Source organism: Polypterus senegalus, chromosome 6 (assembly GCF_016835505.1).
Source record: "Polypterus senegalus isolate Bchr_013 chromosome 6, ASM1683550v1, whole genome shotgun sequence".
NCBI classification, from domain to species: domain Eukaryota; kingdom Metazoa; phylum Chordata; class Cladistia; order Polypteriformes; family Polypteridae; genus Polypterus; species Polypterus senegalus.
The window spans coordinates 135,004,364-135,019,739 of NC_053159.1; the positions used below are offsets into that span (position 1 = coordinate 135,004,364).

A 15,376-nucleotide genomic window follows, 5' to 3' on the forward strand; every position below is an offset into this window, starting at 1 on the left:
AAGACAACTATTTGGTTTAAAACCAAATGTCTTTAGCAACCGTGACACATTTCCAGCTGGAAAAGCCTCCGCTCATATCAGAACAACTTACATGCAATGTTTATTACTTTTCTAAGCCTGATTATTTCTATACAGGGAGTTATAGAACATTCTGGCAGCATTAAGTGCAAGGCTAAATTCAACCATGGACAAGATGCTTGTAAATCATAGGCGACACACTTACTTACAAACCCACTATTATACAGTCCAGGTCAATTTACACTCACCAATTAACTGTATATACAGACTTTTAAAAAGTTTATTGGTATGAGAACATAGGTACAATGAAATGGAGAACACCTATGCTAACACAAGGAGTGTGTGCAAACTCTAAAAGTCAGTAACCTAGGCTGGAATTATACCAAGGCCCATTGATCTGACAGGCTGCAGTGCTACCACACTGCACCAATATTCAGTCACATATAACATTTCATACAGATAACAGAATACAATTAATTGGATCTGTCTTCTTGTTGCTTGCATTGAATTTACAAAGGCTATAAAATAACCCTGTTTGAATGAGTGTGGCAGTGCTCTTCACTTGGGTTTAGAGTACTGACCAGGGTTAGTTTCTTCTTTGTATTTCATGACGACAGCTGAGACTACCGGTTGGATTTGTAATGTTTCAAAATGAATACCAACAACATGTGTAGGAATCGCAAAACTAATCTTTTCTGTCAGTACAAGATATGTTGTTTTTCCATAGGCGTATATCAGCACAACACACAATAAACAAAGGAACAGATCCGCTTATGTCCTATAGAGGGCGCTACCGGTGGAGGCTCAGCCTATTTTCTTTCCCACAACTCGGCTTCTTTCTTCCTCACGTCGTTGCTCTCTGGCGTGGCGAGTATGGAGTGCTTCGGCAACAGTTTAGCAGTGTTAGTCTTATTTTTTCGTTCGGGGCTGTGGATGACCCTGTCTGGATTCAGCCTCAACTCTGCTTGGAAAGCCGAGGCGTCCGAGGAACTCAGCGTCGTCACGTGTGGCTCAGTGTTAAAGTTGCTCAACATTCGCCATAATGTGCGATTGCATTCCCATGACGTCAGATACGGGTCGGGTAAGGAGCGTGGCATGCCTGCGGATGCGCGGCCGTGGAGTGCGAGAGCGCGCACGTTGAGCTTGACAGGCGCCGACCAGAGTCTGTTGATGTAGCGGACTCATAACGTATTAAGTAGTCAGAAAAGATGTCAGACATCAAACCTAAGCAAAACGTGTTGGTTAATGCGTACGTATGGTAAAACCGTTGCTTAAATTTTCATTCCAAACCGTTACAATATGTAGGAGACGGTTTAAAAAATTTCACAGACTCATTCTTTTTTCTGATTGTATTAAGGTACCCAAATGCATAACAAAGATGTGACCACTATGTGCGCGTCTGCTGTATATGCATTTTGTGGATACCAGTTACTATGTGGAGTGTTTGTGCAACATTATTTACTAGTGTAAGTGCTGTATACGTTTATGGTACAAAACAATCAGAATTTAACATTTGGCTAGAAGATTGTTCTTATGTGACATCAATAATCTTGAAGAAAATTGCAGGGTTACAACAGCCGACAAAAAAGGCATTATTATAACAATAACAGTTATTTCTTTAGTACATTTTCATACAAAGGATGAAGCTCAAAGCACTTTACAACATGTGAATCAAGTAGTTATATGAAAAAAAACCCCACAAATTTAGAAAAGAACAGTAATGAATATTTAGTATATGAAAGATAAATAATACATAATTGTATAAGAAATTTGTATAATTAAGAGGTATAGCGTCTTTAAAATGTAGAATTTTTTTATTTTTAAAATGACAGTTTGATGCCCAAGGTCAGATGGCCAAGGTGGACAGAAAAAAAAAAACTCCAATTAATCTGAAGTAAAAACCAAAATCTGCAGGGGTTTCTTTCAGGGCAAAATACCACCCGGCCCCACTGGGTATTCTGTCTAATATAAATGTACCTAAGTAGTTCTCTATTAGTTCTTTTTTAGGCTTCATCTTAGGTGATACAACAGTGTGGGTCCTCTGACAAGTTGGCATAACCACTTTCATTTAGACATCACATAACAATAATTATAAGGTACAAGTGCACATATAACAAGAATTATCTATGAGTAAATTAACAAAGTGTAGGTAGTTGGAATTTTATGGTATTGGATATCAGTCATTGGTACTTTATATTGCACATAGCACCGTTGTCTTCTAAGATGTTTCGTAGACTAGCTCAGTGCCATTCAGCTTCAGGGAACAATATCTCCTCCTAGCTCAGTGCCATTCAGCTTCAGGGAACAATATCTCCTCAGCTGAGGGGTGACTCATCATAGAGCCAGATGACTGAGGGTAGAAACAACTTTACATAGTGCTCCTTGAATCATTGAGTCTGTTAATCAGTATGCTTTTCTGATTAGCCAAAATTTCATACAAGGGGTGAGTGTCATTGTCCAGGATGATACTGTTCTATCACTTGCCTGACTCCCAAAATTGAACTAGCCATTTTGATTAGTTTGTTTAGTCTGATGGCATCATCTGCACAAGTGTCATTTTGTTAGTACACTACTGCATTGTAAACTACACTGGCCACTGCATTCTGGTAGGAAAAATGTAAGAGTGACCTGCATACACCAAACGACCTTAGCCTCCTTAGGAAATAGAGGCGACTTTGACCCTTCTTGTATACAGCCTCAGATGCACCCAGAGATACTTGTATGGCCTCACCACCTCTACATCTTGGGGGCTTGAACCTTCTAAAGTCCACAATTATGTTCTTTGTCTTAATGATGTTGAGGTGAGGGTGATTCAGTTTGCACCATTCAACAAAGTCCTTCACTTTTGTATACCTTCTCCTGCCCACCACTGATGCATCCAACTATGGCTGCATCATTCTAAAATTTCTGCAAAAGACGTGATTTAGTATTGTGTCTAAAGTCTGAGCATTACAGGATAAATCGAAAGGAAGCCAGCACAGTTCCCTGTGGGACCCCTGCACTACTCATGACCATGTTGGATATACAGTATGGTTCTTAAGCCACACAGACTGCTGGCTATCAGTTAAGTAGGTACTTTAATTAAAAATACCATTTAATGCAAAATAGTGAGAAGTGTGATGAGACAAGATAATAAGGAAGCAAACACTAACAATCTTTAAATGAGGATTTCCTTGCCCTATTATTATCAATTTATTTAACAGTGGTTTGTTTCTGTCTGTTGATTGAAAACCCAGTTTTCAAGGGGAAAAAAACAGCACATTTTTAGAAATACCTCACCATGTGTATTTAGTTTATTAACCAATTTGGAAATGTATTATCCTGAGCAGAATTTCCTTTAAACCAGTGTCAACAATCTGCAGTCCTAGGTGATACCAGTAGAGGGTGTTGCTGTGCTAGTATAATACAGTGTGGTCCTGGGAGAGGTTTTGTAGTTTGTTGGTAGGTTTACAGGGTAATTATTGTTACATGTACTGAGCATAGTGAAAATTCTTACTTACATTGCCACTCCCTAGTACCATGATTAATAAGTATTAAATCAACCTTACCTTGAAACCTCCGTCTTTCTTACCTGAAGAAGCTCTGAACAAATGTGTCATTATCAATTTACAAACCGGATTCCAAAAAAGTTGGGACACTATACAAATCGTGAATAAAAACTGAATGCAATGATGTGGAGGTGCCAACTTCTAATATTTTATTCAGAATTGAACATAAATCACGGAACAAAAGTTTAAACTGAGAAAATGTATCATTTTAAGAGAAAAATATGTTGAAGCTGTCCTCTTAATGGAGCGTTAAATTTTGGATATTAATGTGCTGGACATTTTTGGTGTCACTGTAAACTGGTGGTTGCTCATATTTCTCTATATGGTGGCTTCATTTCATATTTCTTTCTAAATGTAATTTGAGAGTTGTGAATTTATTCTTACTACTTAAACTTGAAATGGACTTCATTTTGATTTTCAAAATTCAAACTGGCATAACCCAGAGGTACTGTTACAAGTTTCTAACCCACTTTTATTTTTGGCATTTAGCAATTGTAATTGTTGGGCTAATGCTTGGCTTTAGCCTGAAATTTAAAAAAAAATTGTGGTCCAGTATAAGTTATAAGTGTTCGATTTCATTACCTGAAGAAATACAAATGTTAGTGTAAGAAGTGGTAGTTAATTGTCATACAGGTTTAATTTTTATATCTTGTAATTTTAGGCAGCGGTCAGCAGTCTGTTACTGGTGTGACTTCTGTAGAAGACAGTAATAGCTACTGGATGGTAAGAGGAAGGAACAATGGAGTCTGCCAAAGGGGAACTCCAGTAAAATGTGGTCAGGCAATCAGACTTACTCATGTCAACACTGGCCGCAATCTGCACAGCCATCACTTCTCCTCACCTCTCTCCTCTAACCAGGTGAGTGAATGCACTTTATTATACTTTATTTATTCAGAAAGTTTATTCATGTTCAGTGTTTTTGTCATCTGTACAAAGTAGACTTTTTATTTTTGTGTTTGAATGTGGGGATTCCTCCTGTAAAAATCACATGAAGAGAAGTATCACTTTATGCTAATGATACAGACTTGATGAAGTGGATTTGTAATATATTCTCACAAAAAATGCCTCTGTATTTATATTATCTGTTTTGAAATTGAAACTGGGCATTATTTATTTATGATCAGAAATTGATTATGAGGTGGGTATTACTTTATGAGAAATTAACATTTTTCACCTTGTAAAATAGCTCCTGCCCCAAAATCTTCAGAAATGGTTTTGGAATATAGGCTAATAACTAGCAATCTGCTTAAACTCCTTTTCCTTTTTTTCTTCTTCTTTTTTATAGCTCAGTTGGATCAAAAAGCCAAATATTTGGCAGCAGTAGCATCAACAAGGCAGAGATACAGGGATGCTTAAGTAATATCCAGTAAAGTTTAGGGCTAAGATCAGTTCCTGTAGGGGTAGCACAGTGGTTAGTTCTATGCCTCACAGTTTCAGGAGGGTGTTATTAAAATCCCAGGTCAAATCACATTCTAAGAAGAGTTTGCACATTTTTACACTTAGTTTCTCTAGGTACTACTCCATCTCCTGTATGAGATACTGTATGAGTATGAATGTGTGTATGTGGTACGTGTGCTCTGTGATGAACTGATGCCTTGTCCAGGGTTGTTTTCCCTCTTGCACCCAATGATATTGAATTGGTGTTTAAAACGTTATTTTGTTTATATTGTGTTTGCAAATGTGTAAAGTTTTCTAACCTAGTAAATATGAAGTGTGCCATATAAAAATATATTGAAGTAGAAAAGGCTTTGTCAGGCACTCTAATACAGTGGCTAGTGCCCCTGCTTTGTGTCTCAGTGGAATTCCTGAATATGCCGCTCTGTGTTGAGTTTTCAAGTTCTCTCCATGTATGTGTGAGGCCTTCTGTAGGTACTCTGGCTTGCTTCCATATTCCTAAGATAAATGGACTCATTGTTAGTGAGTGTAGGTTTGTGTGTGTGCTGTGCATTGGACAAGCATTCTGTCGAATGTTGATTCCTGCCTTTCACCTTATGTAACTAAGAGCACATTGATCATGTATTGGATTAGAATACAGAAGACAGATGGCTAAATGGCGATGCCTGGGACTGAGTTATTTTATGATTTCCAAAATTATTTATAAAAATATATTTTACACTAGTGACTGGGAGCCCAATCGAATCGGGCTACAAATACTACGTTTGTGAAATCCATACTTTCTCTGCAAAGAATTATTTGGTTTTTTTTTAAGTCCTTGAAATGATTTTGTTATCATGGCACTGATTTGTGCTTAAAATAGACATTTTTGGCCGATGTAATGTAGAGCTTCCCGTTTAAACGGGGCTGCTTGACATTAACTCAGTTCTTCGGCACACCTCATTTGATTTTATCCCGCAAACAAATTTTCAAAACAAACTGTGTTTTACAACTCTAATCAGAGTTGGAATAATAATTATGTTGGTGTGGTCATTTTAGATCTGAGATCGGCTAAAATTTAAACAATGGCTGTTGTTAATACGCAGCTGTCATTACTCAGTTTGCCAATAGATGTCAGAAGGACGGATTCCAAAACCGAACTGCCCAAAGATAGATTTCGATGTACCAAGCAAACGGTGATATGTTCTAAATTACTTATGGTTCCAAAAACCAACCAAACTTACTGTTATCTGCTTGAACCAACACCGACTTACTATACTCGGCCATCCAGTGGTGTTACTGAAGCATTCAAACAATTTTAGCCAATCATGCAATACTGCATTCGCGTTTGCCATGTTATGTTCTAACTACAGAGGCAGAGTCCCAATGCATGGTTCTAACTTGTATTAAGTCGAGGTATTGACGCGAACACCATACATACGGGATATTGACGCGAACACCATACATACAAATAGTATCAAATTATATATAAGGATGTTGGTTTTGCACATAATTACTATTGAGCTTGTTGTCTTTTAAAAATCTGGAAAGATATCTAATTGTAACAGCCTAAACCTAGAGCTTCTATACTTTGAAAGTGGACCTCATTTATGAATGTTGCACTTTCTTGATATAACTAAAAATAAAATATGCAGGAACCACTTCATTTTTAAAGCATGTATGGAATCATAATTTTCAGCTAACTCATGTTACCTGATATGTCCACTGGGTGGGCTCACTACACTTCCATAAAATAAAAATGCCTCAGTAGCATCACACTCAAGGGAAAAAAGTTAATGTGAAATTATATGATGAATGGTAAAATAATTTTCATCAAATATGAATTCTTCCAAAGTGCTCTTTATATCCTTTTATATCTCTCTTAGACATTGTTTTTGTTGTGACATTATATTTGTTTTCCCTGATAAGCGTTTACAAATTAGTTTTAAAATTTGATCAAGATTAGGTACATTGAGTTTATTTAAAATATGAGAATATATTAGCACATCCATCCATGCATCCATATTCTGAAGCCACATTTTCCATTACAGACTTATAGAAATCTAAACCCACCCCCAAAGGTATAAAGCTTAAGACAAGCACCACAGTGACAGACATGCTGTTTTACAATCATGTAAAGGCATTTGGACTGCAGGTAGAAACTAGGGACATAAGAGAAAATAAAGAGAAACACCTATAGGCTTATCTGAGTATTTACAGTATAGAACCAATCAGATTTAATAAAGTAATTGATAGAAGACAACAAATATGTAATTTATAATTAGAGCTGTGGTTCACACTACAAAGTCATGCATTAATATTTCATATTTCATATACAGTATTTGGCCTTTCTTTGGATATTCAAGAGTAAATTATGAATACTTCCAAAAAACTATCTGTGAAGGTTTATATACTGTATAAGCTAAGCAAAGTTGTGCTGTTGGCTCCTGATAACTGCTACACCTCTTACATTTTCCAGAGTACATATTATTTCTCTTTGTTATAAAGTGTAGATCCAGAATTTATGTTGAAACAATTTACAACATTCAGTGTGCTAGTGGGTAGCTTGTGCTTAAAATTGGAGCCCTATGCACCATTTGTTAGAGAGAAACCAAAGCAAACGTTTCAAGTTTCTGGTTTCTAATGAAAATATATTCAAACCTTTTTCACTTTACTGTAGTCAGACTGGTTTCTTTAATGATTGTTTTTTGTTATAGCTTTAGACCAAGAGTTCCCAAACTTTGTTTGGCCGCAGACCCTTTTACCAAAAAGTTTTAAAACCGTCGACCCCCTAGTTATTTACTTTACTCACTCAAATTAATAAATTTGTACAGTACTCAGTATTAAATATTTCACTAGATATCAAACTTTTCATTTTAATCACTTGTAAATAATGATTGAAAAAAATAAAAGGACTACAGAGTATGGCATTATCTTGTGCAATATTTAATTTCGAAACCTGCACTAATGAAAATAAAGCAAAAAAATACGAGCAGAGGTTTTTTTACATTTTTAACATGTATGAAATAAATATGTAAATTCAAAATAAGTACAAATAGTCCAAGCTGTACTGTCTGCATTTCGTTTTTGGTTCAGTCATATTATTACATGAAATAAAAACTTTTATTAAAAAACAATTTCGACAGCCCCTGTGATTAAAAAAAAACAAACCAATAAGTATGTACAGGCAGCTCCCGGGTTACATACGAGATAGGGATTATAGGTTTGCACTTAAGTTGAATTTGTATGTAAGTCAGAACAGGTACATTATTTTAATAATTGCTATTGTTGACCGACTGTAACCAAGTGCTCTGCCAATGAATGATGGAGTTTCACCTCTCTCTGACCTTTTTATTATTTTTACTTTATTTTCAATGGTGATGTTTTTTCTCTTCTTTACTGTATCACCAGCACTTGAATCAGAATTGTGTTTCAGAGACATTCTTGATGGGTGAAGACAAAAGGTTAAGATGAGCTCTTCTGTAAAGTACTGTCCACGCTATCACAGCAGGAAGGCACCAGACGTCAACATGTCTGATGTATAGGGTGGACCAGATCTAATTATGCAGTTTTCATTATGCTATAACATATTCAGTTTATTGCATTGAAAATCACCCCTAAAAATCCCAGACCATCGAGAAATGTGTGAACTGACGACACGAAGAATCGTCTTTGCGCCGAACTGGAACCGTCCTTGCATAAATCAAAGTCATCCAGACAATCTGGATCTACATAATTAGATCTGGACCACACTGTACTGACAAGAGACAACTTCCTGCTATGTGCGTAACAGTACAAGCAGACTTGCTATTGAGAATGAATGGGGGCAGCAAGGGACGGTTCATCACCACCCCACCTCACAGTCACCTACACTACAGTATGCTGCCTGCAGTGTCCACTGCACCACCGCCCCCATTCAACACGCAGCCATCCGAGGCACACATGCTTACCCCCCCGTCGCCCCGTTCACCCTCAATGGACTCCGTTCAGTCACAACCGGGTCACCGCTTACAGCATTACCAGCCGCCCACCGAAAATGAACGGGTAGCCGCCCGAGAGACGCTACACTGTGCGAGCAGCGAAATCGCCCCCCTCCAGCCTCCGTCCAGCCACCGCTTGCAGCGTTCCCAGGCCGAAGATGATGGAGCGGCAGTTACTGAGGCGCATGAGTCACAGCTGCGACCTCATTTGTAGGTCGTGGGTTGGATGTCCGTAACCTGGGGACTACCTGTACTTACCTGAAACAGAAGATTTTTGTTCAAACTCGAATAAATAAACTGTGTCCTCTGATTTTCTTTTTCGTAGTACTGCTCCTCAGTAAATAATTTTATTCAAAGTTCAAATCGCAAATAAGTATATGTCACATCCAACAAACCGATTTATAGTGTTTTATGAAAGGATGACCGTACAAGACTGATAGATTCTGCTAATATCGAATATCCATCGTCTCATTCCACCGCGAGCAAGTGTGGACATGCAACGGTTTTTCATGTCCACACTTGCTTTGATACGTTCGATACGACAATGTACAGACATGTTTGTGCTACATGCATTTTCATACATTCTTACGGGTGACTCTTTTAATGGCACATTTTACCTTTTCGTTCGCAAGTTTGGTATGTAATGTGTTTTTATCAAAAAAGTGTTTTTTGAATTATTTTACTTCTTAATTATGTACCTATTGGAATCATAGATATTTTGAAGTAACAAACAAATAGCAGTAGTAAGGGGGTCTAGTTTTTCTGTTGTTGATCCCCAAATGTTTTTTTATTGAAAATATCGACCCCTAGAAAGTTCAGATCGACCACTTTGGGAACTCTTGCTTTAGACAATAACTGCAGGAGTCATGTGTAAGTCTCTTTAATTGCTTCTAAGTGTTGAGTTTTATTTTATGAAATGTTTTTGTTTTTTGTAGGAAGTAAGTGCATTTGGAGAAGAGGGAGAGGGTGACTCTCTGGATGACTGGATTATCATTTGTGGTGGAACAGAGTGGAAGCGTGAAGAAGCTGTGCGACTGAAACATGCTGCTACAGATGGCCTTTTGTCTGTAACAGGAGAACAGTATGGTCGTCCGATCAATGGACAGCGAGAAGTTCATGCTATGCTACAAGCGGGCCAGCACAACTATTGGAAAGTGATGGAGGGTGTATTCATGAAGCCTGGCAACTCTGAAATCCATGCTTCCACTGTAGCACAGTCACACACAGAACTTTAATCAAGAAAAACTTGAGTGATAGCAGAACTTTGGAATTCAGTCAGGTTATGAACACTTTTTTGTATCATAAGTGGTGTCAAACTTTGTTTGATGCTCAATTCTAACCTTATATATTCTCCCCTGTTTGGAATTGCACATCTATATTACTGGTGCTCCTGCATGACCCTTGCTATTTTAACAACAAGAACAAGGATTTAACATGGAATACATCCTGTTATTTATCCTCTTTCATTTGTGTGCTGTGAGGAAGGAATCAATCAATATCATGTCTTTCTACTAGCCATAAAATTCTCTCTCTTGGTGTTGTAAACACAATACAAGTTATTCTATAAAGCTTTCCGACCAAACTGTTTAAGGACAAGTGGTCTGCTATTACCACTCAGGGAAAAGTAATATGTAGATGTGTACTGTGGATCCCTTTGGGTGGTCACAGTCACTATAGACCTGTCTGGTGATTTATCTCCTGACAAATATCATCCAGAAATTTTAGAGAGCATTCTCCTAGCTGCCTGTCATCTGGACATTGGTTTTTATTGAATATGCTCTGAAAATAACATAAACACATTGCTAAGACATTCTCTCCATGTCAGCCTGCGTTTTTATGTGGGAACATCAGTTTTCTTCCAGCATCCAAGAAGGAGTGTGTTAGGTTGATTTTAAATTGATTGATTGTGTGTGTGGGTGTGGGTGCAGGTCCAGCAATGTACTGATCTGGGTTGGTTAATGCCTTATGTATAATGCTGCTGGAAATTATTGGCTCTTCATGATCCTGACTTGTTTTTAACTGGCTTTTGAAAAGCTATGTTATGGTATAGTACAGTATTCCCTGAGTCATGTTCCTGATGATAGTCACATTGCTACTTTTTATAAAGTGTTGATTCTGCCCATCTTGAAGTAAAGTCACAGAGGTTCGTCTTTTTGGTTTATATACTTGAACATTTCAATTTAAGCAACTATAACTTTAGAATTTCTAACAGAAAACACTAGTTGGGTTAAATATAAAACTATCTGAGTAAGGAGTGCATATTTGTTGAATTTCATCTCTCCTAGTGTAACAGTTGGGCACTATTGAAGATGACCATTGTAGGCCATCACCATAAATGCGGTTTTCATTTGCACCATCATATACTGTAGTTTAAATAAGAAGTTGCTCTGTTTTGAGATGTTCTTGAGAGTGTAAGCTCATTATGACATTTGCAAGGGCTTCCTTCGATTACCCTAAAACACCTCCACTAAATGTTCAATTTTCAAATTGGTCTAAAGTGCTGTAAGAATTGAATTGACTTACTGTGCTATTAACAGTGTATTGAATGCATGCATTTCATTAAAATGGTTTTAAATGTCAGTAGTTTCAAACAAAACAAAGCCTATACTTAAAAAGGCCTATTTATTGCCAGCTTAAGTTTCTCATGCTTTTTATATATTCAGCTGATGCTTTCATCCAAGGTGACTTACAATACCAAGGTACAGTACAATTATTTATATAAGGCTTTTTTGCATTTGGCACACAAACTGGATTAGTACCTTGTACAGAGTCACACAGTGAGTCGGACATGGGAATTGAAATGGGAGCCTAATATCTTAGCTGTTACTCTACATTACTTGCTCATCCTTTCATACTCATATTTGATGGGATGAAGCAACATCTTTTATTATTGATCTACAAGAAACATATTAACAGATTAGTAGAATGCAAGCCAATAGATTTGTCTGTTACACATAGCACACCCACATTTCAAATTATGCATTGATATTTTCTTACTTCCTGTGTTTTAAACTGTAAATATGAAGTATTGCAGTTGTGAAGTAGTGAATAAAATATCCCCAGCCTTGAGCTGGATTAACCTGGTTTGAGAATATATGTTATATACATATGTAAACAAAAAAAATCATTTTGTAAGTAACACAGTTATGAAGGGGAGTGTGTCGTGGTTATCGGGTCTGTAAGGTGAGTTTTGACATTGAATGGTTTTTTGTGGAAAATTGGAGCATAACAAACATAATGAATTATGATTGTCACATCCATCCATCCATCCATCCATTATCCAACCTGCTATATCCTAACTACAGGGTCAGGGTGGTCTGCTGGAGCCAATCCCAGCCAACACAGGGCGCAAAGCAGGAAACAAACCCCGGGCAGGGTGCCAGCCTACCACATGACTGTCACATATCTATCTAAATATCAAATATATTCCTGAATGTGTATAACATTTTGATTATTAGAAATTGAATTGAAAGTTTGAATTCTCACTACTCATCTTCACATTATTCCAGATACCCATTTGTGACTTGACTTTCTCTGCACATCAATTCAAAAGACAGTTTATTAGTATCTTCTACTTCCATCAATGATGAAATGAACTGGCTTTAGTCCAATTAGATAGGTCTATCTTTTTCTTTTCAAGAGTGGGTTGCTCAGTGCTACTTTAATGGGGCTTGACACCACACTCCCTGTCAGGTAGAACAGGCATCCTACATGGTGAAGCCCGTAACTTTCTAAGACCTAATATATACATCATGAAGAAGCAAACTTCATTCAATATCATGTCCATAAGTACGTGGTATTAATTTGTGCACCCTTTCTTTATAGGATACACATGCAGTGGTACTTAATATGACAGTATGCAAATTATTTCACAAGAATTTCTGCTATGCTAAATTAATCTAACCCCCATGTACTGCTGTATCATCAAGCCATTTAGGAGCTTCAGAAAATTAACAGATGGATGTTAATTTTTACTCCAAAATTATGTGTAAATTGAATAGTATACCATGATTTTTTTTCTTCCAAAATACTGATTCCAGCAATAAAGGATTTTGGACTAAAGAGAGTGATGATTTCACTCTTTTGGCTGTCTTGAGTACCTAAAGACTCTAGGAGCTTATGGGTTATTGAAACTTGACTTATTGTGAAATGTGATAAACCTATTTTAAGTGTTTTAGCAGTCCATCTTTGCACAATTGTCTCTTGTATTTGACTTGGGGAGAGGAGAAAAACATGTTTTATGCACAGTGTGTACCATATTTTCTGTGACTAATAACTAAACTGAGATAGTTAAGTGGTATATAATATCTTTGACAAAATATTCCAGTAGCAAATGTATGCTAATTACTAGCAGTGCTAACCATCTCAGACAGGTTAAAATCTCAGTAATCAAAGTAGACCTCAGCAGAGTGCACTGTTCATTGGAATATTTCTTGTAATGCATGTAATTAATAAAATACATTCCATTTGTCATTCCAACAATTGGCACATCACAAACATTTGTGGTAATAGAATTCTTTACTACAAATGTTTGTGATGCGCCATCTATTAGAATCACAAATGCAATGCATGTCTCTGATATATGCCATTTGGTGTTTTGTTAGGATTCATATGGATTTGTAACAGCAGTGTTAATGTTTGTCATGTATCATCTGTTGGAATGACAGACACATAGCAACCAGACACTTGTCCTTTTATTAAGGTTGATTATGATCGGAGCAAATAAAAGTGTTTTAAGATAAAAGAAAATAGCTAGCAGTATGTTATTCATAAACCTAAAGTAATAATAATAAACTGTATAAAAAACTTTCCTAGCTTTTCAAAAGCAAAATAATATAACACATCTAATAAATCACCATAGGGCAAAATCTTTAGAGGTGCTATAGGTACTTATAGTCCATTGAGCTGGTTATTTCAGGTACTGTAATAACTTGTATTATTATAGATTCCCTTGTCATATCATCTTAGGGTCTTTTGTACCATCTTCCAAAATAAGATGCATATTGAACTGTAAGTTTTTTTGTAAGATATGATGTTAATGACTGTCTTAATGATAATATAAGCACTATTTACAAAATCTTCCTTTTCAAATCCACCCTCAGTCTACTAGATCCTTTTTACATAGCCATTGATACATGGAAGCGCACAAAGTAACATTGAGAATAACAAATAAAACATCAAGCACACTGATCTTCTTGCACTATAGGTCGATTCCTCCATTACCATTAGAAAGGCTGATAAAGATGGGGCTATTGTTATAATGGGTAATACAAAATACATACATAAAGGTTTGAGAAAATTGGCCAATCCATGGTGTCTAAAAAATCCTCCTCCACAGATCTCTAATTTTAATTAATTGTACACGGTACACATTTTGAAAGCTCGAGTTATGATAAACTATGGGTATTTCTTTTCAGTAAGTCTGCTAGCATTCCAATTATTTTATCTTTCTCGTAATATGCATAAACATTTACCTAGCCTAATGGGTCATCTAGTTGTTTCTTCTAATCTTTGTTGCAACCTACTAGGCAGTTTATTGATTTTCATATTTCTGATTTTATTACTCTCTCACAATCCTCTATTAGGGATGCTTCAGATTTCATTTGTTGGGTGCTAACATTGATACATAAACCTACTTATCTGTTAGTTAACTTTGATATTGAATTCATTTATATGCATTTCCTGAGAACTGAAGCTCCACAGAAGTGCATGCCACCTTACTAAGTGTCAGTATATCAATTAAATTTTTTTTTTATTAAAATTACTTTGCATTTAATAACTGCTTCTGTTCACAACAGAAAAGTTATAGAGACAAGTGTCGCATTCTTACCCAGTATCATTAATTTATGTTTTTCTGTTTGAAACATTTTTCCAAATAATGCACTTTATAAGCAAATTAATAAATGGTGCAAATTTATTGTTGAGCTATTTTAACCTGGAGTGGTGATTTAATGTCAGCATTTAAGCACTACCCTCAATTATAGTTGTAAACAGATTTCTTTTTTTTTTGGATATTTTCACTGTTTTTTTTCAACATGACATTTTTCCTTTCATGTTGTTCTGTAGAGAAAAGCCAAGCATAATGACACCTTTTATTGGCTAACTAAGAAGATTACAATATGCAAGCTTTCGAGGCAACTCAGGCCCCTTCTTCAGGCAAGATGTAATACAGAAACTGAAGTTCCCTGTGTTTATATCCACACACTAGGACAAGAAACAACATTGGTAAATCTTTAAATGAAAAATCTTAAATGTAAAAAATTAATAGGTTCATTCAGGCTAAGATTAATTTAACAAGAGAGAGAAGAACAATGTATGGTCAAGATGTTGTTCTGTAACAATACTTATTGAAATACTTTATTACATGCTTTCAGCTTTCATCCCAGAACAGTCATTAATAACCCTCCCGTTTCACTATTAGTTTCATTTAGAATGAATGTGCTCAAAATGGAATAA

The 15,376-nt window shown here is 36.4% G+C and overlaps 1 protein-coding gene across 1 annotated transcript; it reads left to right on the top strand.

Moving 5' to 3' along the window:
• The first annotated feature begins 833 nt into the window (after positions 1 to 833).
• Positions 834 to 12,004, top strand: sdf2 (stromal cell-derived factor 2). The gene is made up of 3 exons (XM_039757281.1): positions 834 to 1,099; positions 4,228 to 4,424; positions 9,856 to 12,004. Exons 1-3 carry the CDS (start codon positions 892 to 894, stop codon positions 10,153 to 10,155), a joined length of 705 nt encoding a protein of 234 aa, XP_039613215.1. The 5' UTR covers positions 834 to 891; the 3' UTR covers positions 10,156 to 12,004.
• Positions 12,005 to 15,376: the final 3,372 nt, after the last annotated feature.